Here is a 25,278-nt window from a genome sequence, read left to right as displayed (position 1 = left end):
AACTTACCTTAGTACAAATGTGCTCACAAAAAAAGTTACAGCCCTTTGAAGTTACATAATGAAAATCGATTTTTTTCAATATATCGAAAACTATTACGAGATTTTTTATTGAAAATGGACATGTATAATTCTTATGTCAGGAACATTTTAAAACAAAATTATAGTGAAATTTGTCCACCCCATTAAAAATTTATGGGGATTTTGTTCCCTTAAACCCCCCCAAACTTTTGTGTACGTTCCAATTAATTTATTATTGTGGTACCATTAGTTAAACACGACGTTTTTAAAACTTTTTTGCCTCTTAGTATTTTTTCGATAAGCCAGTTTTTATTGAGATGCGGCTTCTTTTTCAATATATTTACGTAAAAATTTTATGGGGGTTTTGTTCCTTTAAACCCCCCTAATGTTTGTGTACGTTCCAATTAAACTATTATTGTGGTACCATTAGTTAAACACAGTGTTTTTAAAACTTTTGTCTCTTAGTCTTTTGTTCATAAGTCACCTTTTATCGAGATGTAGCTTCTTTTTCAAAATATACCTAAAAATGTAAATTATAAATAAATTTTCAGATTATTAACAGGTCTCTATAACCGTACTTAACCATATACAAATGTGTGGTGGATTCGACAAATATTCAAAATATCTCGATAAACACTGGCTTATCGAAAAAGTACTAAGAGGCAAAAAAGTTTTAAAAATAATGTGTTTAACTAATAGTGCCACAATAATAATTTAATTGGAACGTACACAAAAGTTTGGGGGGGTTTAAGGGAACAAAACCCCCATAAAATTTGTATGGGGTGCACAAATTTTACTTAATTTTTTTTTAAGATATTGCTGTCGTAAAAATGCCACATGTCAATTTTCAATAAAAAATCTCTGAGAGTTTTCGATATATGAAAAAAAAAATCGATTTTCATTTTGTAACTTCAAAGGGCTGTAACTTTTTTTGTGTGCACTATTGTATATAGGTAAGTGAGGTTCAATCAACCTATTTTTGACCCCAGAATCTGTGGTATAATTTATGACCAATCTTTTCGGGACACCCTGTATAAAAGGACTATCCGAGAAACTTAAAACAATAGGAAATAAATTCAACATTTCAACAACATTCAAAACAACCAACACGTTGAGATCTATTTTATCTAAAACTAAACCTAACAATGAACAAGAAAGAACAAAGAATTGTATTTATAAAATACCTTGTGAATGCGAACAATTTTATTTAGGTGAAACATCAAGACCATTAAACGTTAGAATAAGTGAACATCAGTCTTATATTAAAAATAGAGAATTTGATAGATCTCAAATATGTCAAAACGCATGGGATAATGAACATAGAGTTCAGTGGAGAGATTCAAGTATAGTCCTGAAAGAAACAGATAGTAAAAAGAGAAAAATCAAAGAAGCGGCTCTAATTATGCTAAATGAAACCAATTGTGTCGCAAATTCCTCCGTAGAATGCAGTAGGATGTGGTTACCCATACTGAAAGAGGAAGTTAATAGAAAGAAAATACCACGATTAGTAAGTCAGTAACATATCGAGTTAGTACATATTTTATATTTTAGTATTATGTATGTAATATCTATGTATTATTATTATTTATAATTTAAAATAGCATATATATTAAAGTCGGAATTTGGTATTAGATTTGAGAGTAAACTAAATGTAAGCCCAAATACTTACGATGTCGGGATAGTATCACGAGGTTTTTCCTGGTTTTCCCTCATGATTAACTATGGAATCTCTAGCGCGAGAATTTTACTGCCATCGTTGCATTTGGTTGTCTTTTTAAAGAGAGATCACATGCTATGATTTTTTGTGGCGGATATTCTTGAGTTGGGTTGATTTCATGTAATCAAATGAACTATCTTTTAGTAAAGTCGTCCCAGGAACGCAACTCATCAATATTGGCAATATCATTTTAGTCTTCTACTTTAAAATATATAATACATGTCTGAATTGCCGATATAAATGAGTAAGATTAAATAAATTATTAGAAGAATTTTTTACTAAGCAACAACATTTTTGTTTAATTTAGTATTATTTTGTATTTTGACGACACCCGACTTGGGCGTCGAAACGTTAATAAAATCATTTTTTTGGTAAAATTGTGGCTTATTTCCCATTTAAAATAGTGGATTATAAAATGCCACAAGGAAATAGCTTCAGAACAACACATTATTATGGTATGAAAATGTTCAATATTAATTAAGCCCAAAAAAATCGACTGCAGGAAACCTATAGGTTCTTATTATAGAGGTCCATAGTACTTAAACCAACTGTCATTTGCCTGACAGAGTCGGTGTCAAAAACAGGGTCATTTTTTGCTTATTTTCCTGTAGTAGGTTCATATTTTGACAGTTTGTATGATTTTACCTCATTCATTACATTACATTCTATATGTTATCATATCTATGTTGTCACTTTTTCCTTGTTTTAAAAGAGTCTGATTGTCTAATTTCTGTTGCTGTCATCTATAAAATAATTGTAAGATATTTGGAATCTTCATTTAAAGTTTTTTTATGTAAACCATTTATTTTCAAAAACTTTTTCATAGCTGGAAAGCAAAAATGAAAAATTACAAAGGTTTTGAAAGAAATATAACAAAAAATAAACAAAGAATAAAATTTAATAAAAACATTTATCTTCTGTATAACAAATCTTATCCCTGTTCCCAGTTCCCTTGGGATATATTATTCCCCGAACACACACAATAGTGTACATGTAAATTTTCTTCTTTAGAAATTATAATCGCGATGCCATTCCTCCTGCTATCACATAGTTCTCCCCAGTTACATAGGATGCATCATCAGATGCTAAGTAAGCCACTATACCAGATATTTCTTTTGGTTGACCAAATCTAGAAACAAGAAATACAATATAATAAATTATTATTAGTAACTTATCCAATAAAAGCTGCAGCAAAACGAAACAAAGCTACCTATTCCCTAAAAAGGAACTGTTCTACTATATAAATCAAGTCAAAAATTAATGTTAATAATCAAAAAACTACTTATACATATATTTAATTAATTATACCTATTCATTGGTATTGCTGGCACAGCCATCTTAGCTGCCTCTTCATCTTTTGTTATGGCCTCAGAAAACTTTGTCTCTATCAAACCAGGACACACTGAATTGACAGTTATGTTCTCCCTAGCTAAGTGTACAGCTGCAGCCTTGGTAAGTCCCAGTAAGGCTGTTTTAGTTACAGAATAGGCTCCCAAAAACTCGGAAGGTTGAAGACCAGCAATTGAAGATATAAAAACTATTCTCCCTGCCTAAAAAAATCACACAATTAGTAAAATAAATTAAATTACATAAGGAATCATTACACAACCATTACTATCAAGCAATAAAAATATTTAAATGTTATCATTATAATAGTCGTATTGGATGTTGAATTCTATAAAGGTGTTATAATTTGGTTGAAAAACCTAAAAATATATTTTCTAATATTACCTTACTGTTTCTCAAGAGTGGCAGAGCTTCTTGAGCCAAAAGAAAAGAAGACTTAACATTCACATCAAATAATTTGTCCCAGTGTTCTTCTGTACAGTCCAGAACACCCCCTACGGCGGGACTAATTGCAGCATTCGACACCAAAATATCAAGACCTCCAACTTTTTTTGCTTCCTCAAATAATCTTCTCCTATCACTAGGTTTTGATACATGGCACACTAGACCAGTGACATCAAGTCCTTCATTCTAAATGTAGTAAAATTATAAATGATTCAGTTGGATTAGAAAACTTAAGTATAATTAGGAAAATTTGTTAAAAACAAAGTTTAAAACACTTTGGATGTGTTTCGGCCCAACACCAGTCATCATCAGCAACAACAGGTGACAAACTAAACAAGAAGGATAAAGAATCAATTGGCTTGGTCTAGTTAAAGTACACCACAAACATAACAATTTTAAAATTGTACTATTTCACATGTGGTCCAAAAGATAATTGATGCAAAAATTATATAAGGAAGATACTCTTGTGCAGAATCCATCTTATGAATTATTATAGAACATCTCCATGCTATGTTCGAAGTTAGATCAGTGATGCACAGATTAATGCATAGTCAGCAACATATAAACCAGGTGCATGGTGCCGACAATAGAGAGCTGATTGAAGAGCTAAAAGCAGATATTGTGATGGGGCAACCTATTGATACAACAGCTATGAGATATAACTTTGACAATAAGTTCAAAATTAATATACCAAGCAGGGAAGACTGGAAGGCAGGTGTACCAATACAAGCTGCTGCTACCTGGTACACTGATGGCTCAAAAACATCGGAAGGTGTGGAAGCCAGCATAGTAGTGACAAATCAAGGGGTACATTTCCTGGTAAGTCTATCTAAGGATGTCACAGTTTTCCAGCAGAAATAACGGCAATCAATCACTGTGTGGAAGAAATAGAAAGGCAGGAAAGAATGTTTCGTTCAGTTGCTGTCTTCACAGATAGTAAGGCAGCACTTAACCCTAGAAGGACCAAGGAGGGTTAAAAATTATCCACAACATTACATTACGTCCAATTTTCTAAATACCTTTGTTCCTAAAAATCTTAAATAATTAGTAGTTGTCGGCGTACTACTGCCCTATTAGATAGCATAATTAGCATTTCTATAATTTAATTCATTTCCTCATACTTTTATAAAAACTTGACAGTGGACTATAAATAATCCCCTTGAATACCTTCAACACCATCCCAAAATGGAAAGGGACGATATCATTCATGTGTCAAATTAGCAAAATCTAAAAGAAAAAAGGCCAATAAGTGGGCAAAAACAACCATAGTTTGTTCAAAATGCAAGTATGTATGCGGTAAGCACAGCAAGAAGTCAAAAATGTTTCTGTATCATATGATGATGCCAATTCCACTGAAGCCGAAGGTAAATTATAAATTCGTATCTTTTAACTACTGTTCCATTAACATCTAGGAATAATATAAAAGTGTTATTTTTAAATTAGTTTAAATAAAGAAGCACGTTTTTGATTAATTTATGTGTGGACATTTATTGACCCTCCTTGGTCCTTGGTGTTTCTAATAAAAGGTTGGTCCTGCAAGAGTTAAGGCACTCTATTCTGTAGAGAATTGTAGAGGCTAATACAGAATTGTGTGTGTGCAATAAATAAACTAGGAGATCACAGCAGGGTTAGGGTAGCCTGGGTACCGGGGCACGAGGGTCATAAAGGAAATGAAAAAGCAGATGACAAGGCCAAATAAGGCTCATCAATGCCATTCGTTGGACAGGAACCCTTCTGCTGCATAAAAAGAACGGCTACAAGAAAGTGGGTAGCTCACAAATCTTTGGAATGGTGGAGAAATTCACCAGGACAAATATAGGTGAAACAGACTCTAATAAAGACAGGAAAACAGTCAAAGCCTTGGTAGGTCTGGTAACATTGCAAGCTGATGGGATTAGCAGGTGACGAGCTATACAGATTCTGTCACCTGGAAGAAGACAATCTACCTGCAAAGAGTTGCATGGAAGGTTTAATATCGAAGCTATTAGACCTTTTAAAAGGGACAGGCTAGAGAATGTAATCTAGGACTAAAGCACCACAATAGATCTGAAAAGGTTGCACTGGAATACGCAAAAGGCTACATCTTTGAAGCTATCTATCTATCCTTTTTTTTCAACAAGTGAAGTAGTAAAAATTTAAAATTGTTATGTTCGTGATGTATTTAAACTAGACAGAGCCAACTGATAATTTTACTTCCTATTTGTTGTCACCTGTTGTTGCTGATGATGGCTGTGTTGGGCCGAAATGCGTCCCAAGTGTTTTAAATTTGTAATGTTTATAATAAATTAATTTGTGGTTCATCTTGTGTATTATTAAGTATAATATACCTTGAGTGCTGCCGTGGCTTTTTCTACATTCTTTTCCTTCCTACTGCTTATAATAACTTTAGCTCCTTCTTGAGCTAGTCTTTGAGCAATGGCAAAACCAATACCATCAGTGGAAGCTGTGACAACTGCAATTCTTCCTGTTAAACGTTGTAGAGCGGCCATTCTGAATAATTAACTATAAAATACTAAGTGGTTTCTGTACGTAAAACAACGATATTTGATAAAATTTTAAATAGTAAGTCCAGTCCAAAGGTTACTAAGGGATCAACATCAACAGGCATTTAAAAAAAAAAATTGAACTTGAACATTGGCATATTTTGACGTTTTGAAATCTCAAAACTAACCTCAATATTTGACTTGATTCTAAATCCTGACCCATTACTTTCTGCCGTGTAATTTGGGTTGCCTATATGAACTTGAATCGGCGAAAGGGGCATATAAATACAGTTGAGTCCACGAATCTTTACTCGTGCGTCATCATTTAAAGCATACGAAATAAGTCGATGATAAGTCGGAGATTGAAATTTACAAAACGCAACAGCAAGTGACAGTAAGTGACTTGCTGTTGCGTTTAGTAAATTTCAATTTCCGACTTATCATCGACTTATTTCGTATGCTTTAAGTGATGACGCACGGGTAAAGATTCGCGGACTCAACTTGTAATAAAGTTTTGCTGTATTAACCACTTTAAAAATTCACATTGTAAGGCATGAACGAATCAAATATGTAGTACCTTTTTTGCAGATGTATTTAAAAATGCAACTGAAAAGTTATTACGTACCCAAGTAGCAATTTTTCGACGCATTGGTTGTCAGTACAAACAAATGCACTGTATATAACGTTGCCCGAGAGCATTTTCAGTTGTTTCGGCCAACGACCCCTAACCCGACTGACATTACGATGTTACAACGTTAAGTAATATCTTTAGTTATATGGGCAACTAAGTTATTACTATTGTGACAACTACATATCACAGTCAAGTTTTTTCAACAATCGCAACTACTTAAAAACGTTATAATGCTAAACTAATTTACGCCCATGGGTTTTCTGGCCGACTAGGTAGTTGTCTCTCACGACCACAGGGCCTTTAATTATAGTTCTATAGATATGTGACACGTTTACGGCAACTTCAGGAGCAAAAAAAGAATTTACTTTATAACCTTACTTTTTTCTTATTATTTTATATTTTATTTTGCTGGAAATTTTCGATTTATTTAACAACCTGTTTATTTGTTTTTTATTAGCTGGTTTCTCCATTGTCCATTGTTTTATCAGTAGATTTGATAAGCTCTAATCTTTGTATCAGCTTTGCTAGACAGGGTTGCCAGGCCAGTTCTTACTCTTTCAGTACTATATCCGTTGCAAGATAATTTGGCTGAAACTCCGACAAAATATGTACTTTTTGTACATATTTTGTCTGAATTCCATCCGAATTATCTTGCAGCGGATAGTAGTTTTGCTTTCAAAAAATCAATAGAAATCAGTAGATTCTTTTTAGGCCCTGTAAATACAGTAAAATCTGTGTTAACGGTTACCTGTCAAAATCGCCCGATTTCATATACAACTTAAAGTTAAACATTAAGTAAAATTCACTTTAAAGTTGACATTTACCCATATATGAATTGTGATAAAGGTAGAGGTACCAACTTACTTAAAATTTAAAAAACTGATTATGAAACCGAGCGTTACAATCATTTTGAAAATTCTCCAAACCAATATATGAAGATTTCCTTATTTAGATCTGGTATTTACCAGTTTCATTTCTAGACAAGGCGAAAACGGCGGGTTCGAAGGGAAAAATATTCCCATGAAATTTTTTTGCATAATCACATTCGTGAGACATCCCAGAATAAGGTTCTAGAAGTCGCCCAAGTGAAAAGTGGGCCAATTTTTTTTAACAATTTTTTTTAATCAAATTGCAAGAATCAATATTTTTGGCCCGAGAAATTTTTTCTTTAATTTTTTGGACCATTCTGGACAAAAAAGGTCTCTAATAATTTTTCTCTAAAGTTGATCGTTTTCGACTTATATGCAATTTAAAATTGAAAAAAACGAAAAATGGCGATTTTTAAGGCTTAATAACTCGGTTAAAAGTTATTATTATGAAAGTCAATATATGACTAAATCAAAGTTTGAAGCCCCCCCTACAAGATCCTGAAGAAATTTTCGTCATTATTTTATTACTAAGCGTCAATACGATACAACCACTCATTGTTATTAATTAAAAATAACAGCTTAGTAGTAAATTAATGAAACAGATTTCTTCGGGATCATGTAACGGTGACTTTAGACTTTGATTTAGTCACTTTCTTACTTTCAAAATAATAATTTTTGACCGACTTATTAGGCCTTAAAAATGGCCATTTTCGCGTTTTTCAAATATTAACTTGCTTCTAACTCGAAAAAGATCAACTTTAGGGAAAAATTATAAGAGACCTTTTTTGTCCAGAATGGTCCAAAAAATCTAAAAAAAAATTAGTCCGGGCCAAAATATTTATTTTTGCATTTTGATTAAAAAAAAATTGTTAAAAAAAAATTGGCCCACTTTTCTCGTGGGCGACTTCTTGAACCTTATTCTGGGATGTCTCACGAATGTGATTATGCAAAAATATCTCATGGGAATATTTTCCCAACGAACCCGCCGTTTCCGCCTTGTCTATTCTCTGTCCATCTATTATCATCATCTACGTCCTGAATCTTATTTTCGGTAATGACATTGGGAAATTGTAACAAAATGTCTGAAAATTAATTTAGAAATGGGGTGAATACTATTAAAAAGCAAATTTTATTTTAGTGATAACAAAATATTGAAATATACCAAACATCTAATAAAAAACATTGCCTACTAGAATTTTTTAAATAATATCAAAAATATACCAAAACAGTAGATATCTACTAAATGTGGCAACGCTGTTAAGGAGAATGATGCACTTCATTGCACTGGTCACATGACCTCTGTCACCCAATAAGAGAGTGCGTTCTAAAGTTGTTGGGATAGTCGGTCCAGGCCGTGTTTGGTCGGCGATTGGACTTCTCGGTTGTGTCATCCGTCTATGGTTGGTAATAAGGTATATTTGAAGTAATATTGGTAATGTTGTTTAATGCACCATTTTGGTTTTTTTGGGATGTAAAGAAAATAAAAACACAAAATATAAAAAATGCAGGCATTTTCTAATACCTTTAAAAGCACCATCAATACATTAAATTTATACAAAACAACTTTAACATAAATTCTGGCTTTTATAATAAAATTAGATTTTTTAAATTTACATATTTTTTGTTAAAAAGGTGATAAAAAATGAGCGCGTGTGTTTTTTAAAGGTGGAATATCCATATTTTACGGTAATCTGAGATGCATTTATAAATTTCACATCAGGTAATTTTGTTTAAGTCCTTATTTATGTAATTATATAAATTTAAATACCTGCTATGATGTCAAAATAGTTTACTTTTTATATAGGTAAAAAAACATAACCAGTCCGACTCTTTGAGCAACCATTGCACGCAGGCACTTTTTATAGTCGCTTCAGTTGTCTTATGCAACGCTTAAGGTTGCCTAGGCAACGTCAAGACAACTCAAAAATCGTCCACCAAATTAGTGCAGAATTGGGTCGTCTTCTAGGCAATAACAACGTTGTAACAAAACGTTGCCACGCGGTAGACAACGTTGTCGCGTCGACAAATTGCTACTTGGGTACTATAAAGATTGCTCTGTAGGTAGGTATAGTCGGTTCACTAAGACACAATTGGCTAGTGATTTTAGTAGGTAATTTTTATTGTTTTTGGGAAATTTTGCCAAAATTGGCCAAATTACTAACTATTTAGTAATTATGAATTATTTAGTAATTATTTTTTTTGCCAATTTTACCAAATTGGCAAAATTACTTACTAAAATCACTAGCCAATTGTGTCTGAGTTTAGCGAACCGACTATACCTATAACTGTGGCTATGCTTGACTTAAATAAAACAATTAGATATAAAACATCACAAATTTTAGTAAATTTGGGAAAGTATCATAAATACAAATACCGATGTTGAAACGTATTTAAATACCAAGTATTTAAATACTAAAAATGTACCCAAGTTTTTGGGTAAATTTTTATCTTAATCATTCACGCTTTTTGTACATTTCATATTTTTAACTTGCTATCGGAGCTAATGGGCCGTATTTCAAAATTTAAATACTTATTTGTAGGTATTTAAATACTTCAGACTTTAGAGCATTTAAATGCAAAGTACTTATGTTATTTATAATTATAGAGTATGTATTTAAATACTTGGCATTTAAATACTTACTCTGAAGTCCAAAGTTTTAAATACATACTTAGGTAGGTACCTACAAAAAGTATTTAAATTTTGAAATACCAGCTCTGATACCAAGTTAAAAATATAAAATGTGGAAAAATAGTTGATGATTAAGAAAAAAATTACCCAAAAACTTCCAAATTTTTCATTTTTAAATACATCTACAAAAAGATATGTACTATATATTTGATTCATTCCTGCCTTACAATGTGAATTTTTAAAGGGGTTAGTTAATACAGCAAAACTTTATTATTATAATATTTATAAAATTTATAAATGGCCATTTCACCAATTCAAGTTTATATAAGCAACCCAAATTACAATGCACAAAGTAGTAGGTCAGGATTTGCCTTTGTTCTACGTTCTACATCTACATCTATGTTGTTAACTAGCCACTCCACAATTTATTCATAGGTAAAATTTATTAAATCATGAATTATTATGAAATTATCGTAATTTGTGATAATATTATTATTAAATTATCGTAATTTATGAGCGTAATGATACCTGTATAAAATTTAGAACGGTATTTTCCGCTCCGTGCAAGTAGGTATCAAAAATATGGATAAAATATTTTAATAATGCTAAACTATCTATTCATATTACGTGTGGTGGATAATAAATAGTTTCTAATATTAACAAACATTGACTTCATATTAATAACTCCAACAGTAGCACTATTTGATTTTTAAATAAAAAATAAGTATGAATTTAAAATATTTAGGACAATATTGTTACAAGAAATTAAAAAGTTCGTACAAAAAAGTATTTATTAATGTACCGAAATAACTGTAATCACGATTCTAGAAGTGACGGTTCCAATCCGAATTTCTTTTCCGTTTTGACACAAATTGAAATTACATATTATGAAGGAACTATGAGTCACAATGTTTACTTACAAATTTACATAGAATTTGATCGATCATTCGAACAATAAAAAAGTTTATGTAATGTCTTCACGTTATTCAGTGATGTCATGGTGTGGGAACGCGTGGGAACGCCGTTCCCGCTCTGGTTAAGAAAAGAAAAAAAATAATAGAGAATTTAGGTTTTGTAAACAAAAATTAGCAGTGCGTTCCGGCACTGCGTTCCCGCACTGCTAATTTTGCCATGACACCACTGACGTTATTAATATAAATGACGAATATCTGCGCAAAATTTGATAAATTCGCGAAATTTAAATCTCGCGCGCATAGTTTGTTGCCGGCGTCTCCCTCAAGTGGTAGAATTGCAAGAATGTGACATAATCAAGTGTCAGTTTTTTTCAGTCGTGTGATATGCTCAAGGTGTGACTTTAGCGTGTATTTTGTGGAATTGAGATTAATAAATGAAATAAAGTAACGATGGCGAATTTGTGAAAACTTTCTGTATAACATTTGATGGATTCGTCCATATATTGGCTGCAACCGGAACAAGAAGGTCCCGCTAAGCATCTCTGGCTTCGTATTTGGCAAACTACTCAAGACTCTCTTAATATGAATTTAAAAGAAGGTGACAGTGAAATAGAAACCATCACCAATGGTTATACCACCCACGGGAACAACAAAGTGTCTCTAATGAACGGAAAAACCGATAAAAACGCCACAATCGCCAGAAGACGGAAAGAGATTAACAGGCCCAATAGTAGAGGCTCGTTTCGGAAATCAAGCATTGAGTACGCAGGTACTCCTTGGCGACCATCGAAGTACCTCTATCGGAAAACCATTTTAGGGTAAGTACTTTAATTAATCTACAACGTGCCTCAGTTTTCCTAACCAAAAAATTTTCATTTTGACTTTCCATTTAACTCCTCTCTCTCTCATTAGATGGCCTTGAGTCTGTCGATTTTGACTTAAAAATACCGGGTGCCTCCAAAAATTACAAGGTCAAAATGCCGAAATGATAACCAGTTCGTTTTTTATAAACATTTCTTGTTTTCATTCGATTATGCAAATCAAATACGAATCTAATTTTTAGATAAACATCATCAACTAATAAATGCATATATTAGTGACCTATACGTGTTTTCCTTGGTACTCCCATATGGTACTGATGATGGTTATTCAAATTTCATGTACTTTGCCTATCTCAAGTTTTATCTCAAACTGCGCAGATGAAAATTACACTTTATCTGAAAGAATTTGCATCACTTATATACACAAAAATATCGTTTATGTGGTAAATGTTGTATTTAAGTCATATCTGAATAATTAGAGAAATCACACAGGAATTTTTAGTCCGGGGCCAAGGCTCTTTCGTGGACGAGCAAAGTCCACAGAGTTTTAGAGTGTATTCTTATGTATTTTAACCTGCGCTGAATTCGAATTTTAAACTTGATTTTGTGTCGGAAGTGACGAGAATTATCCAAGCATTAGAACTAGAGATATTGTAAAATTAGTGCAAAAACATTGCAAAATTACAGCATTTAGGTGATTTTTCAGTCGTAACTTTGTCACATTTTGAGTAAAATATCTATATAATAGCTCAAATTACAGGAAAAACTACCAGCTTTAAAATTAAGTCATAATTATAATCGAAATATTCTTCTTCTAGTGGCACCATAAACCTGGGTGGGTCTTTGCCTGTCTGGCTACTTCCTTCCATTTAGACCATCTTGTGCCCTTTTCCTCCATTGTCTTAAATTTATAATTTTCAGGTCATCTTCAACTTCAGCCAACCATCTCATTCTAGGTCTTCCATTTTTTCGTCTTCCTATAATTTTCCATTGTAATATTTTCTTTGATGTTTTTGTATCTTCTGTTCGTTTCGGAAATCAAGCATTGAGTATGTAGGAAACCATTGGAGGCCATCGAAATACCTCTATCAGAAAACCATTCAAGGGAAGTACTTTATTAAATTTATAACTTGCCTCAGTTTTCCTAACCATAAAATTTTCATTTTGACTTTCCATTTAACTCCTCTCTCTCTCATTAGATGGCCTTGAGTCTGTCAATTTTGACTTAAAAATACTGGGTGTCTCCAAAAATTACAAGGTCAAAATGCTGAAATGATAATTAGTTCGTTTTTTATAGACATTTCTTGTTTTCGTTTGATTATGCAAATCAAATACGAATCTAATTTTTAGATAAAAATCATCAACTACAGTAGAACGTCGATAATCCGGACGTCAAAAATCCGGACCGTCAATAATTCGGATTTGTATCTAGCAAAAATATCTGATTCTTTTAAAATAAATTAAGAACTTCGTTGCGAAAAACGAACCTCTATCGCAGTTCAAAAATATTTTACACATTTTTTTAAAAGCCCAAATAGTGTCTGATGTTTTTACTGTACACATGGTGCTATTATAAATTAATTACAATACAGTGTTTAAACATAAAAAAATGTTTTGATTAATTTCACCTCTAGACACTTTACTGTACAAGAGAAACATAAAATTTTAAAACGTTTGTTGTACTTTAATGTGTATACTGGCCTTTTTTTGAGGTAATTTCGATAATCTGGATAATTTGATAATCCGGATGGGGTCGGTCCCAATTAATCCGGATTATTGACGTTCTACAGTAATAAATGCATATATTAGTAACCTATACGTGTTTTCCTTGCTACTCCCATATGGTACTGATGATGGTTATTCAAATTTCATGTACTTTGCATATCTCAAGTTTTATCTCAAACTACGCAGATGAAAATTACACTTTATCTGAAAGAATTTGCATCACTTATATACACAAATATATCGTTTATGTGGTACATGTTTTATTTAAGTCACAACTAAATAATTAGAGAAATCACACAGGAATTTTTAGTTCGGGGGCCAAGGCTCTTTCGTGGCTGACCAAAGTCTACAGTGTTTTAGAGTGTATTCTTATGTATTTTAACCAGCGCTGAATTCGAATTTTAAAATTGATTTTGCGTCAGAAGTGACGAGAATTTGTTAAACTGTTGTGAATGGTTTAAATTTTAAATGATTATCAAAGTGCAATATCGTCGTCAACACAAGAAAAACTCATAATTCCATTTTCCTTAAATTTTCAGGAGAGCCTAAAAACAGTAACATTAGAAGAACATGTAACTCCAACATGGGTTCATAAAATATGGAAAACCATGTAACTTCAGCAATAGTTTAAAGCAGAGGTCGGCAACATTTTTAATGTATAGAGTGAAATACTAAATTAAAAATTCATGGCGGGCGCCAACTATTTTTTGACCTAACAAATATATAAATATAAACGTATTAAAAATATATTTTTTGAATTTCTTGTCTAAATTAACAATAGTTTAAGGGCGCATTAAAATTTATTGAAGGGCGCAGTGGCGCCCGCAGGCGCCGCGTTGCCGACCTCTGGTTTAAAGCAACAAAAATCCCTTTATTTTTAATTCGTACTAAAAACATTTATTACCCAAATCAACTTACTTTATCTTACTTCCTTACAGATGTAAAATTAGAATTTAAAAACCTCTATTTCACTCCAAAAAAAAAACAAATTAAATCAACAGCAATAATCACTTAACTGACCTAACAGAAAATGCGTGGGAGTTGCGTGTTTTACTAACATATAATTTTTTGACCAGAGAGATACCTCATTTTCTAGTATACATTTTAAAACTAAAAATCTACATTTAAATAACGTATTATTTGTCGGATGGCTAGAATAGGCGGTTGGCTAATGGATGGCAGTAAAATCTCATTTTAAGTAAAAATTGGAGTTATGCAGTTTTCTTGTGTCAATGACGATATGTTCCTTTAAAAAAACTCCACAAAACGATGTTTGGTAAACCTCTATCCAATCATTAGAACCAGAGATATTGTCAAATTAGTTCAAAAACATTGCAAAATTACAGCATTTACCTGATTTTTCACTCGTAACTCGGTCAAATTTTAAGTAAAATATCTATATAATAGCTCAAATTACAGGAAAAACTACCAGCTTTAAAATGAAGTCTTAATTATAATCGTAATCGAATGGGAAAAGAACAGCGGTAAATCGAAATGATTGGAGAAGCTTGTTGAAGGAGGGCAAGGCTCGATTTGGGCTGTAGTGCCATTGGATGGATGGAAATAAAATTTCAATCTTTAATATTCTTTTAGGTTTTCTCAAGTCCTGTAAATTAAAACTTTAGATTAGGAATAGCTTTGAATAACATTTGTTTTTCTCCTGGTTGTTATAATATCCCTTGCCTCTGTGGTCTACCTATTCTGTGGTTAGTCACCCTGATCGATCTCTGGGTGTGAAAAGTGTTTTTCCTTTTCCCATCCTTGCTCGTTTTGGTTTCGCCATAATCTTGCTGCTTGTTAGGATTAGATAGTTTTTAGTTTAGGATTTGGTGCTGGCTAAATGGGCATAGTTCCCAAGGGCAAAAAAAAATTAGTTCGTTTTTTATAGACATTTCTTGTTTTCTTCTTGTTTATGCAAATCAAATACGAATCTAATTTTTAGATAAACACCATCAACTAATAAATACATATATTAGTGACCTATATGTTTTTCTTGGTACTCCCATATGGTACCGATGATGGCTATTCAAATTTCATGTACTTAGCCTATCTCAAGTTTTATCTCAAACTACGCAGATGAAAATTACACTTTATCTGAAAGAATTTGCATCATTTATATATGCAAATATCATTTATGTGGTACATATTTTATTTTAGTCACATCTGAATAATTAGAGAAATCACACAGGAATATTTAGTATGGGGGCCAAGTTTCTTTTGAACTGCGCTGAATTCGAATTTTAAACTTGATTTTGCGTCGGAAGTGACGAGAATTTGTCATAAACAATTTAATGGTTTTTATAATTCGTAAACTAACAAATATAAATACTTTTAACAAAGTGCAATAATAATGTTCCTTTAAAAAACCTACAAAATGATGTTTGGTAAACCTCTATCTAATCATTAGAACCAGAGATATTGTAAAATTAGTGCAAAAACATTGCAAAATTGCAGAATTTAGGCGATTTTTCATTCGTAACTCAGTCGCATTTTGAGTAAAATATCTATACATGGTATCCAGAAACTCTACCGACAAACGAAGATAGGAGATTCTTCAGATAATTTTAAGTCAATTTAGCTCAATTCACTTAGTCCGAAAATGCTTCCTAAAGGAGCTAGAGCTCTTTGAAAATGGTGTCTTGTAATTAGTTTTTCTTAAATACCTCCAGAACACTTCAATTTAGAAAAACGAAAATCGGTGCATATATTTGAAGAGTAAAGGGGAAAAACAAGGAATGTCACATTTTATACATATTGAGATAAACACCAATAAAGGTTTAATTCTTATGATATCTAAAAACTACTTAGAAGATTCTTAGCAGAATTCTAGCAATTATTGGTCTACAATCTTAATATAATATTAATCTATATTAAGTTATTAATTTAATAATGCACCAAAAAACTGCTGACATTCCTTATTTTTGTCCAGCGGCGTGCAGACAATCCTGATCCTTCGCCTGGTTACAAATTCTTAAAAAAATTATATAGACTGTTCTTTCCGGTTATTGTTCTGAATCGATAGTCGTCTAGTCGATATTACTCAGTTTTTGCTATCACATGGTGAGAAAAGCCGAAATTCATGAAAAAGTGACATTCCGTGTTTTTCCCCTGTACTCTTCATTTATCTTCCAGAGATAAATCGATTCCATCCATTGTGAATTTCTAGTATCGATCGTAGGCGTCCGTTTTGGGTAGGGTAACAGTTTTTTTTTTTTTCTCTGATTCTGGCTTTGGTTTAGAACTAGAACCTTTAGCCACGTAATTGTATACTTATCACTAACTCAGGTGTAATGTGTTGTGTGTGTTGAGTAAGTGTCTTGTTACTTTGCAAAGTCGACGTCATTGTCTTTGCAAAGAGACGCTAATTGTTTCCGAACGTCTGTGGTCCCTCCGGTGAGTACCGATCCCACAAGGACAGAAACTATCTTTCATTTATTAATTTATAATAAATGAAAAATTTTTGCCCCTGGTAGGATTCGAACTCCCAGGGTAACAGTTATTTTATCACATAACTTTTTTGTCTTTAACTTTTAAGCATTTTTGACACTGGATTATTAAATTGTGAGGTATTTTAGTACTAAAAGGTACTCTTGCTTTAAGTCGGTAGGATACACAGTTTTCTAGAAAAATCAATTTAAAAATTTTTCGTTTTTGAATTTGAAAAAAAAATGAAAATATTTTCAAAAAAAATGGTTTATTTTACCAACTTAAAGCAAGAGTAACTTTTAGTACTAGAATACCTCATAACTTAATAATCTAGGGTCAAAAATGTTTAAAAATTAAAGACAAAAATGTTATGCGTTAAAATAACTGTTGCGCTACCCAAAACGGACGCCTATGTTATTTAAGTTAAGAAAGTTATTTAAGAAAAACTAATTACAATACGCCATCTTCAAAGAGCTCTAGCTCCCTTAGGAAGCATTTTCGGACAAGGTGAATTGGGTTAAATAAAATATCTTAATATCATCTGAGGAATCTCCTGTCTTCGTTTGTCGGTAGAGTTTCTAGACACCCTGTATAATAGCTCAAATTAAAGGAAAAACTACCAGCTTTAAAATTAAAGGAAAAACTACCAGCTTAAAATACGGATTGGCAACGTTGCGCTGAGTGTGTGAATATTAATTGTATTTTGCTCCTGCATTAAACCCGTTTTTCGCGAAATGCAGAGTAAATCAATTACAGCAAACGCATAAAGTGTGAAGTTTATTTATTTATTTATTATTTATTATACGGGATAACCCCATTAACAGAAAAATTACAGTTAAATATTAATACATTTCCAAAAGGTAATAATAAATTCAATGTGTTAAATATGACTTAATTAATCTAAAAAATAGAGAATTAGAAAAGTATAAAAACACTGAAAAATTTCATATGTCACAAAAATTAATATATAACATAAATATTGACTACAAAAAAATATACAACATACAAACATAACACTTAGAGTATAAAAATAACATCACAGAGCAAGAGATCTTTTTAATTGATTTAGAGTTATATTAAATAAATCAAGTTCGTAATTATTTAACAATCCCATATACCTATCAAGTGGGTTGTGAACGCCATACAATGTTCTATGGAAAGGTATTTTAAACATATTATGGTAACGGAGAGCTTGATAAGGAACATTAAAATTAATCTGACTTAAAAGATTGGGAGAATCTATAAGTCCATTTATGATCCTAAAAATGAAAACAGCACCTGCTATGTCACGGCGTACCTTAAGTGGAGGTAGGGACAACTGTTGTTCAAGAAAAGAATAATCGTGATTGACAATGATAGTTTGTGTATAGTAAGCACATGATCTCAAGAATCTATGTTGTATTCTCTCGATAGTATCAATATGAGTCTGGAAATAGTTAAGTGAGTAATCTTCGCGCTGAACGAAAAATAATAAACTAAATATTGAAATTGTGCTCCAAATTGGCAAAAATCAAAGGTAAGCGTAACACATAAACAAATAAAACGTCATCGATATTACGATATTCGAAGTGGATTCTTGTTTGATTGGAACGCGGTGTTGCCAAGTCGACAGGGAAGTCCTGTAAGTAGGGAGGAGCGAAACAGTATATACTGCTCAATATAATTTTATCAAAAAAAAAAAGAAAAAAAGTAAGACGCTACACTGAGAAAGGTTAAGTTTCCGCGGAGATAGTCCGAACGAGACCTTTATCGCAGTAAAACGAACCAGTTGTAATGAGCAGAGAAGAAAAAAAATACGAAGAGCTATTATTTCGAACAGAAAGTGACGGTACCACGACAGACGAAAACGACAAGAAGAGAAAAGAGGAAGAATTGGAACGGGCTTTTAACAAAAGTCGAAAAATAAGCAGATCTCCCTCCTACAGAAAGGAGAAAATGGAGGAGAATATACAAAAAATTATGGAAATGATGGCAGGAGTAAGTCTAAAAATCGAGGAACAATCAAGAGAACTTAGCGAGATGCGTAGAGAGCAGAAAGAATATAGAGATGAAATAAGAGAGCTACGCCAGGAGAATGTAACATTAAGAGAAGAAAACACGAAACTAAAACAGGCAGTTTATCAAATAGAAGAACGGCTTGAAAGTTTAGAAAATCAAAAAAGGCGGAAAAATATAATTATACAGGGATTGAACATAGATACAAATGGGCCAGATATCCTAAAACATGCAATGAAAAATTTTATGCAGACAGAATTAGAAGTAGATGTACAAATAGAGAAGGCTCTGAAGTTAGGAGAAAAAATTTGTCTGGTTGAGCTTGAAAAGGAAGAAGATAAAAGAAAAATCATGCGAAACAAAACCAAATTGAGAAATCGAGAAGAAGGTCTAGTTTATATCAACGATGACCTATCAAAGAACGACAGAATTGTACAGAAACGTGTCAGACAAAAAGCTCAAGAACTAAGAAAGGAAGGGAGAAAAGTGAAAGTAGGGTATAAGAAAATATATGCCGATCATGAAATATGGCGCTGGGATGGAATGAACCAAACGTTGGTGGTAGAGACCAAAGCAAAAAACTAAGCAATAGCAATGAAAGGAAACAAATGACGACGAAGAATGCAAAGAATAGGATTACGAACTATGGAAATAAAACAAATCAAGACAGCAATAAAAAAGAAAAGCCGAAAAATGACAAGATACAGTTTGCAACAGAGATAAATAAGACGGAAACGACGCAGGCAATGGACAAGGCAATAAGTAAAGATAACAAAAAGAAAACTAAAGTCAACTTGGGTACATGGAATGTAAGAGGCACATATGAAACAGGAAAACTCAAAGAATTAATTAGAGAAATTAAAAGATATAATGTAGAAATAATAGCGTTACAAGAGACAAAACAATTGGAAACAGAAATAGTAGAAATAGAAGACGTGGTATTTTTTAAAAGCGGGGGAGAAACCAGAAGGTTAGGAACAGGTTTTATAATACAGCGAAAATGGAAGGAAAGAGTAATGGCATTCCAACCAATATCAGATAGACTATGCACAATAAGATTAAAAGGGGACAAACGAAACATAAGTATAATAAATGTACACGCACCAATTGAAGACGCCACAGAAGAAGAAAAAGATGAATTCTACGAGCAATTGGAAAGAGAATATGATAAATTACCAGGGTTTGACATCAAAATAATAATGGGAGACTGCAACGCCAAAGTAGGAAGAGAGAATATATACGAACACATAATAGGGAAATATAGTAAGCATGAGGTGTCGAACGATAATGGCCAAAGAATAATAGGCTTTGTAACAGAAAGGCAAATGGTGATACGAAGCACACAATTACGCCGAAAAGATATAATAAAGGAACGTGGATTTCCCCTGATAAGAAGACAGTAAATCAGATAGACCATATTTTAATAGAGAAGAAGCATGCAAACAATGTAATAAATGTAAAGAGCATGAGAGGAGCGGACTGTAACTCTGACCACTACCTGGTGAGAGCAGAATATAAAATCGAGCATAACATAAAGCGAAACAATAAAACAACAGAAAAAATTGGAAAACAATTTAACATAGGACTACTAAAAGATAACAACACACAGAAGAAGTATGAACAGGGAATAACCAACAGACTAATCAGGGAACAAGAAACGTCAAGCCCAGACAAACAATGGCAAAATATCAAAGAAGCAATCTTGGACACAAGTAAAGCAATCCTAGCGAAAACCAAAAGAAAACACAAAACAAAAGATTGGTATGATGAAGAATGTCAAGAAGTAGCAGAAGCAATAAGAAAAGTAAGACTCAAAAATCTCACAAATGACGAAGAAAGCACTAGAGAAGAATACAGAGAATTGAGAAAAATCATGAAAAGAAAATGTAGAAGCAAAAAGAGAAAATACAACGAGAACAAACTGAAAGAAATAGAAGAAGAATTTCAAAAAAAAGAAATAAGATCATTCTACCAGGAAGCAAAAAAAATGGAAAGAGGATATCAAAAAAACAACCCATATATGAGAGATGATAAAGGGATGTTGCTAAATGAGCCTGAAAAAATAATGGAAAACTGGCAAAACTATTTCACAGAACTGCTAAATAAGAGCGAAGTACAAAAGGAAACAAACCATGAAATTGAAGATGATCAGATAGCAATAGAAATACCCACAGAACAAGAAATAAAGAACGAAATAAAGAGCTTGAAAAATAACAAAAGCCCAGGAATAACAGAAATATCGGCCGAAATGATAAATAAAATCAGGAGGGAAAAGACTACAGAAAGAGATATATGACCTGATAAAAAGAATATGGGAAGTAGAAAAAATGCCAGAAGAGTGGACCTGTGCCAGAAGTGTGATGCCTGGGGAAATTGGAGAGAAGAGGATATGGGACTACTGATGAGGGGGAAAAGACCTCCAAAACCGGTATATACTCTTCCTGCACTCTCCGATTTAACCAGAGCATTATGCAGCTGCTGCATTTTCGTGTTGCAAAGAAATTGAAAATGTTTATACATTTTTAATTCATTTAAGTACTCTTTTTTAGGAGTATTAAGGAATCTTTCTTGTTGGAACTTTTACCACGCTGAGCAGATGAGTTGTGAATTATTTAAAATTCTCTCATCTTAATTTCCTCGGCATCCTGTATGATTTATAAATTTTGAAAATCTCAGGAGGTGTAACCAATGAAAGTATTCAGGAGCATGAAAAAATGTGTACTTTCGCGCACGCGTTTTAGTTTAGAAAGTTTCACTTTTCCGCACGCGGTTTACTTTTCTGCACGCGTTTTATTTTTCTGCACGCGTTTTACTTTTCCGCACGCGTGTAGATATTTTAATGTGGCCTTAAAATAATTATAATACATGCAATAAACTAATATTTAGATATTATTTACTATTTTATTTCAAATGTATCTTATTGTGTTCCTGTTTTAATGAAACAACCGCGACAATTCGATGAAATAACATTATTTTGACATAATATTCGAAAGTCAAATCGGTAGACAATAACAGTCGTTTTGAATCCAAGATCGTCGTCATGCTAATTAATTATATTGAAAGTTTGGTTTTGACAACCTTGTCAAAGAATTAATTTGTGTATGTATTTTCATATTAATTAAATTAATTGATTAAGATTTGGTCATTTTTTAAAGACTCGTAGAAAAAATATTGTTCCTAACTCTTGCAGAAAGTCTCTTTTCCGCACTCGACTGCTTGCCGAACTCCCGCTTCGCGTCGTTCGGCAAACTGCAGTCGCGTGCGGAAAAGTATGACTTTCTGCGCTTGTTAGGAAATAGTATATTGTGCAACAAGTGCAGAAAGGTACTAATTTCTCACGAGTTTGAAAAGTTGCGGTACGAGCGCAAGCGAGTGCCGCAATTCAAACGAGTGAGAAATTACCTTTCTGCACGTGTTACACACTATACTTTTTCTACAAGCACAGTTTTTCCTAAAAATAAAAATCACAATTTCCAAACGAAGATTAATCATAATAGGTACCTATGTGATAAATTTTAAACTGTATTTAATTAATACTAATCAATTTAAATTCCTTATACCCAAATAAATTGCACAGAAATCAGTTAAAAAATTAATGCACTGCCTTAATTTGTTTAAATTTAAACTATTTTAAAAAATTATTAGGTACACATTATTGACGTTGTATTTATGCAGTCACGGATTTACACAAAACCTACTTCATTCGACGTCTCTTGCAGATGTTGCTAAATCCTTATTGGTTATTTGATAATTATAAAATGTTTAATAAGAATAAAATTGTAAAATAAAACAGTTGTAACATCCATAATTTAGTTTCTATGCTATAGTAAATATAATAATTGTCTTATAGGTTATATATTTGTCTAAAGTTTAACCACGGATGTAAACAGAATATAACGTTACTCAGAATGAGGTAGTCAACTGTGCAGAAAAGAACTTTGCGGCACAGAAACGTCACTTTGCGGCACAGAAACGTCACTTTTCTGCACACTAATGTCAAATATCTTATACTGTGAGTAAATATCAAGTTTGCTAACATAAAACTGTGCAAAAAAGTGCATTTTGTATAGTGGTTGTAGAAAAATAACTATATTGTCGTTTTTTTGTGCTACTTCGATTGATAACTTACTTTTTTTAATATTTTTTACTTGCGTTTTTGAACCTAGAAAATCGTCATTTATCGATTTTTTTCAGTTTTAAATTGTTTATAACTCGGAAACGATTAACTTAAGAGAAAAATTACAAAAGACCTTTTTTGTGCCCAATGATCCAAAGAACCTAAAATAATGTCTACCCGGGCTGAAAAAATTGATTTTTATAATTTGTTTAAAAATTTTAATTTTTTAATAAACGTAGCCATAACTCCGAAATTATGGCATTTAGGTATAGGGAATATAACATGAAAAATAATCACTATTTCTTAAGAACGTCAAAACGCAAAAAATATACAGGGTGTTCCATTTGAAATAAGATAGTTCATTATATTTCCAGAAAAACGGATGATTTGACAACAATGTAATTACCACTATAATATCGGCCCCATTAGAAGATCGTTACCCACCAAAATCTATAAAAATCGTTCTAGCGGTTTCCGAGAAATTATCGTGTTTCCATACTTTCTCGCTACCCTGTATAAAACAATTTTATGATTATGATTATCCTGTTTTTAGTTTCTGAAATCTAATGTTCCATGTCACACTCACAGTGTATTAATAAATTGAATCGGGGAATCCCAAAGTCTATGTTTGTACTCTTAAAGATAATACATCACAATAAAAAATACAAATTTTTTAACCTTTTGAAATTGAAAATTAATCAAAGGGCCGGTTGTTCGAACGCTAATCAAAAATGATCGTTATCAAATATTTAATTAGTGTCACAACTGTCAATGTCAACTTTGATTTAGTTGCTGAAAACATAATTATTGATTACAATTATGAAATTAGTTAATCAATTATGTTAATAATTGTTATGTTAATTGATTAACTAATCTCATAATTATAATCAATTATGTTTTCAGCAACCCAACCAAAGTTGACATTGACAGTTGTGACAGTAATTAAATATTTGATAGTGATCATTGTTGATTAGCGTTCGAACAACCGGCCCTTAATGTGTCAACTTATCAGATAATGCATTTTTATTATATATGTGCAAAGTTATGCAAATATTAATTATCATAATTCCATAGATTTCCTCAAATAAAATATAATTATTTAATTAACATTTTTGTTCCTTAACAAGTGCCAATTCGTCTACATAAACTTGTAGTGTATTAAAACCAACCAAAGTAGTGTCAACTTTTTCACTCGAACTTAAAAAAATCTTGATAATGCTGGTTTTTGCTCTGGCATCTATTCCTTATCATTAGTTTAGTTTTCGTGAGTGAGTGTAGTTTGTAAGTTTTATGAAGGTTTTATCTATACTGTAGATATATTTTTTAAGCCATGGCATTTGTGCCATTAATGTATCCACACGAGATAATGCTGTACCGGTGAGTTGAATTTTTTGTCAAATATAGAGTATATTTTAAATCACATTGTTTCCCGTCCTACGCATAGATAATTTGTGTTTTTTTGTGGTATTCACCTCCAGACCCCATTTTCTACACTCACGGGCACAAAATTTCTCCACTAAAAATTTTTGATTAGGTTTGACAATTTATAACTTTATTATTTGTACTCCGATTTTCAAGATTCTTGCATCAGTTTGTAGGTACGACATGTATTGATATACAGTAAAATCTCGATATAACGGACTAATTGGGGGGACGGGGTGTCCGTTAAAGCCGAAAGTCCGTTATATAAAAATAGGTTTTAAAATAAATAAAAATACTTATTTTTTGAAAATATGTACACTGTATTTAAATATAAATAAAAAACACAAACAAAATTCTATTTAATTATTTTCAGAAATTCGTCGTGAAGTGACGTTGTTTGATATCGACACACTTGCTTTTGGTAATCCTGCTTTGAAAAAGGAATCAAGTTTTGTTTGCACTTTTGAAGTTGCTGTTTATTTATAATCAACTCTCTAAAATTACGAAATTGCGTTTAATACAGTTGAACTTCGTTGTCTGAATAATCAATAAATGTTATTAGATCGTTAAGATGCGATCTTACCTCTGAGAACTTCATTGTTTGCAGTGTTGTTTTGCCTTCTTTGCTATCTTCACTTCCATCCTCATGTTTTAGGTTCATAACTTCATCTGCTATTTCACTTTCAGTCGTGATATTATACCCAGGGACACCTTCATCTA

At 32.3% G+C, this 25,278-nt stretch overlaps 2 protein-coding genes across 3 annotated transcripts in view; one reads left to right on the top strand and one right to left on the bottom strand.

The window, feature by feature from the left end:
• Window positions 1–2,615: 2,615 nt before the first annotated feature.
• On the bottom strand, window positions 2,616–6,198 carry LOC114349468 (dehydrogenase/reductase SDR family member 4). Its single transcript, XM_028299850.2, has 4 exons — window positions 5,854–6,198; window positions 3,467–3,712; window positions 3,044–3,285; window positions 2,616–2,864 (listed from the first exon to the last, which is right to left on the bottom strand). The coding sequence occupies exons 1-4, from the start codon at window positions 6,013–6,015 to the stop codon at window positions 2,750–2,752; spliced, it is 765 nt and encodes a 254-aa protein (XP_028155651.2). The 5' UTR covers window positions 6,016–6,198; the 3' UTR covers window positions 2,616–2,749.
• A 5,104-nt stretch (window positions 6,199–11,302) lies between these two features.
• Window positions 11,303–25,278, top strand: part of LOC114349467 (terminal nucleotidyltransferase 4B-like) — a 55,492-nt gene continuing 41,516 nt past the window's right edge. The window contains exon 1 of one of the 2 annotated variants that reach the window (XM_028299848.2): window positions 11,303–11,870. In XM_028299848.2, coding sequence (XP_028155649.1) covers window positions 11,539–11,870 — 332 coding nt within the window. In that variant the 5' untranslated portion in view covers window positions 11,303–11,538. Of the gene's footprint in view, window positions 11,871–24,236; window positions 24,514–25,278 lie in introns of those variants that run through there. The other variant, XM_028299849.2, reaches the window with a different exon arrangement.

This window comes from Diabrotica virgifera, chromosome 6, assembly GCF_917563875.1.
Source record: "Diabrotica virgifera virgifera chromosome 6, PGI_DIABVI_V3a".
NCBI lineage: Eukaryota > Metazoa > Arthropoda > Insecta > Coleoptera > Chrysomelidae > Diabrotica > Diabrotica virgifera.
This window is presented reverse-complemented; position numbering and strand designations above follow the sequence as displayed.

Excerpts from the sequence above, each read along its gene's own strand:
- LOC114349468 (XM_028299850.2), bottom strand. The coding sequence starts at position 6,015 with ATGGCCGCTCTACAACGTTTAACAGGAAGAATTGCAGTTGTCACAGCT. Across the intron at positions 3,713-5,853 it reads AAGCCACGGCAGCACTCAAG|AATGAAGGACTTGATGTCAC; the intron begins GTATATTATACT and ends TACTACATTTAG. Across the intron at positions 3,286-3,466 it reads CACTCTTGAGAAACAGTAAG|GCAGGGAGAATAGTTTTTAT; the intron begins GTAATATTAGAA and ends TGATTTTTTTAG.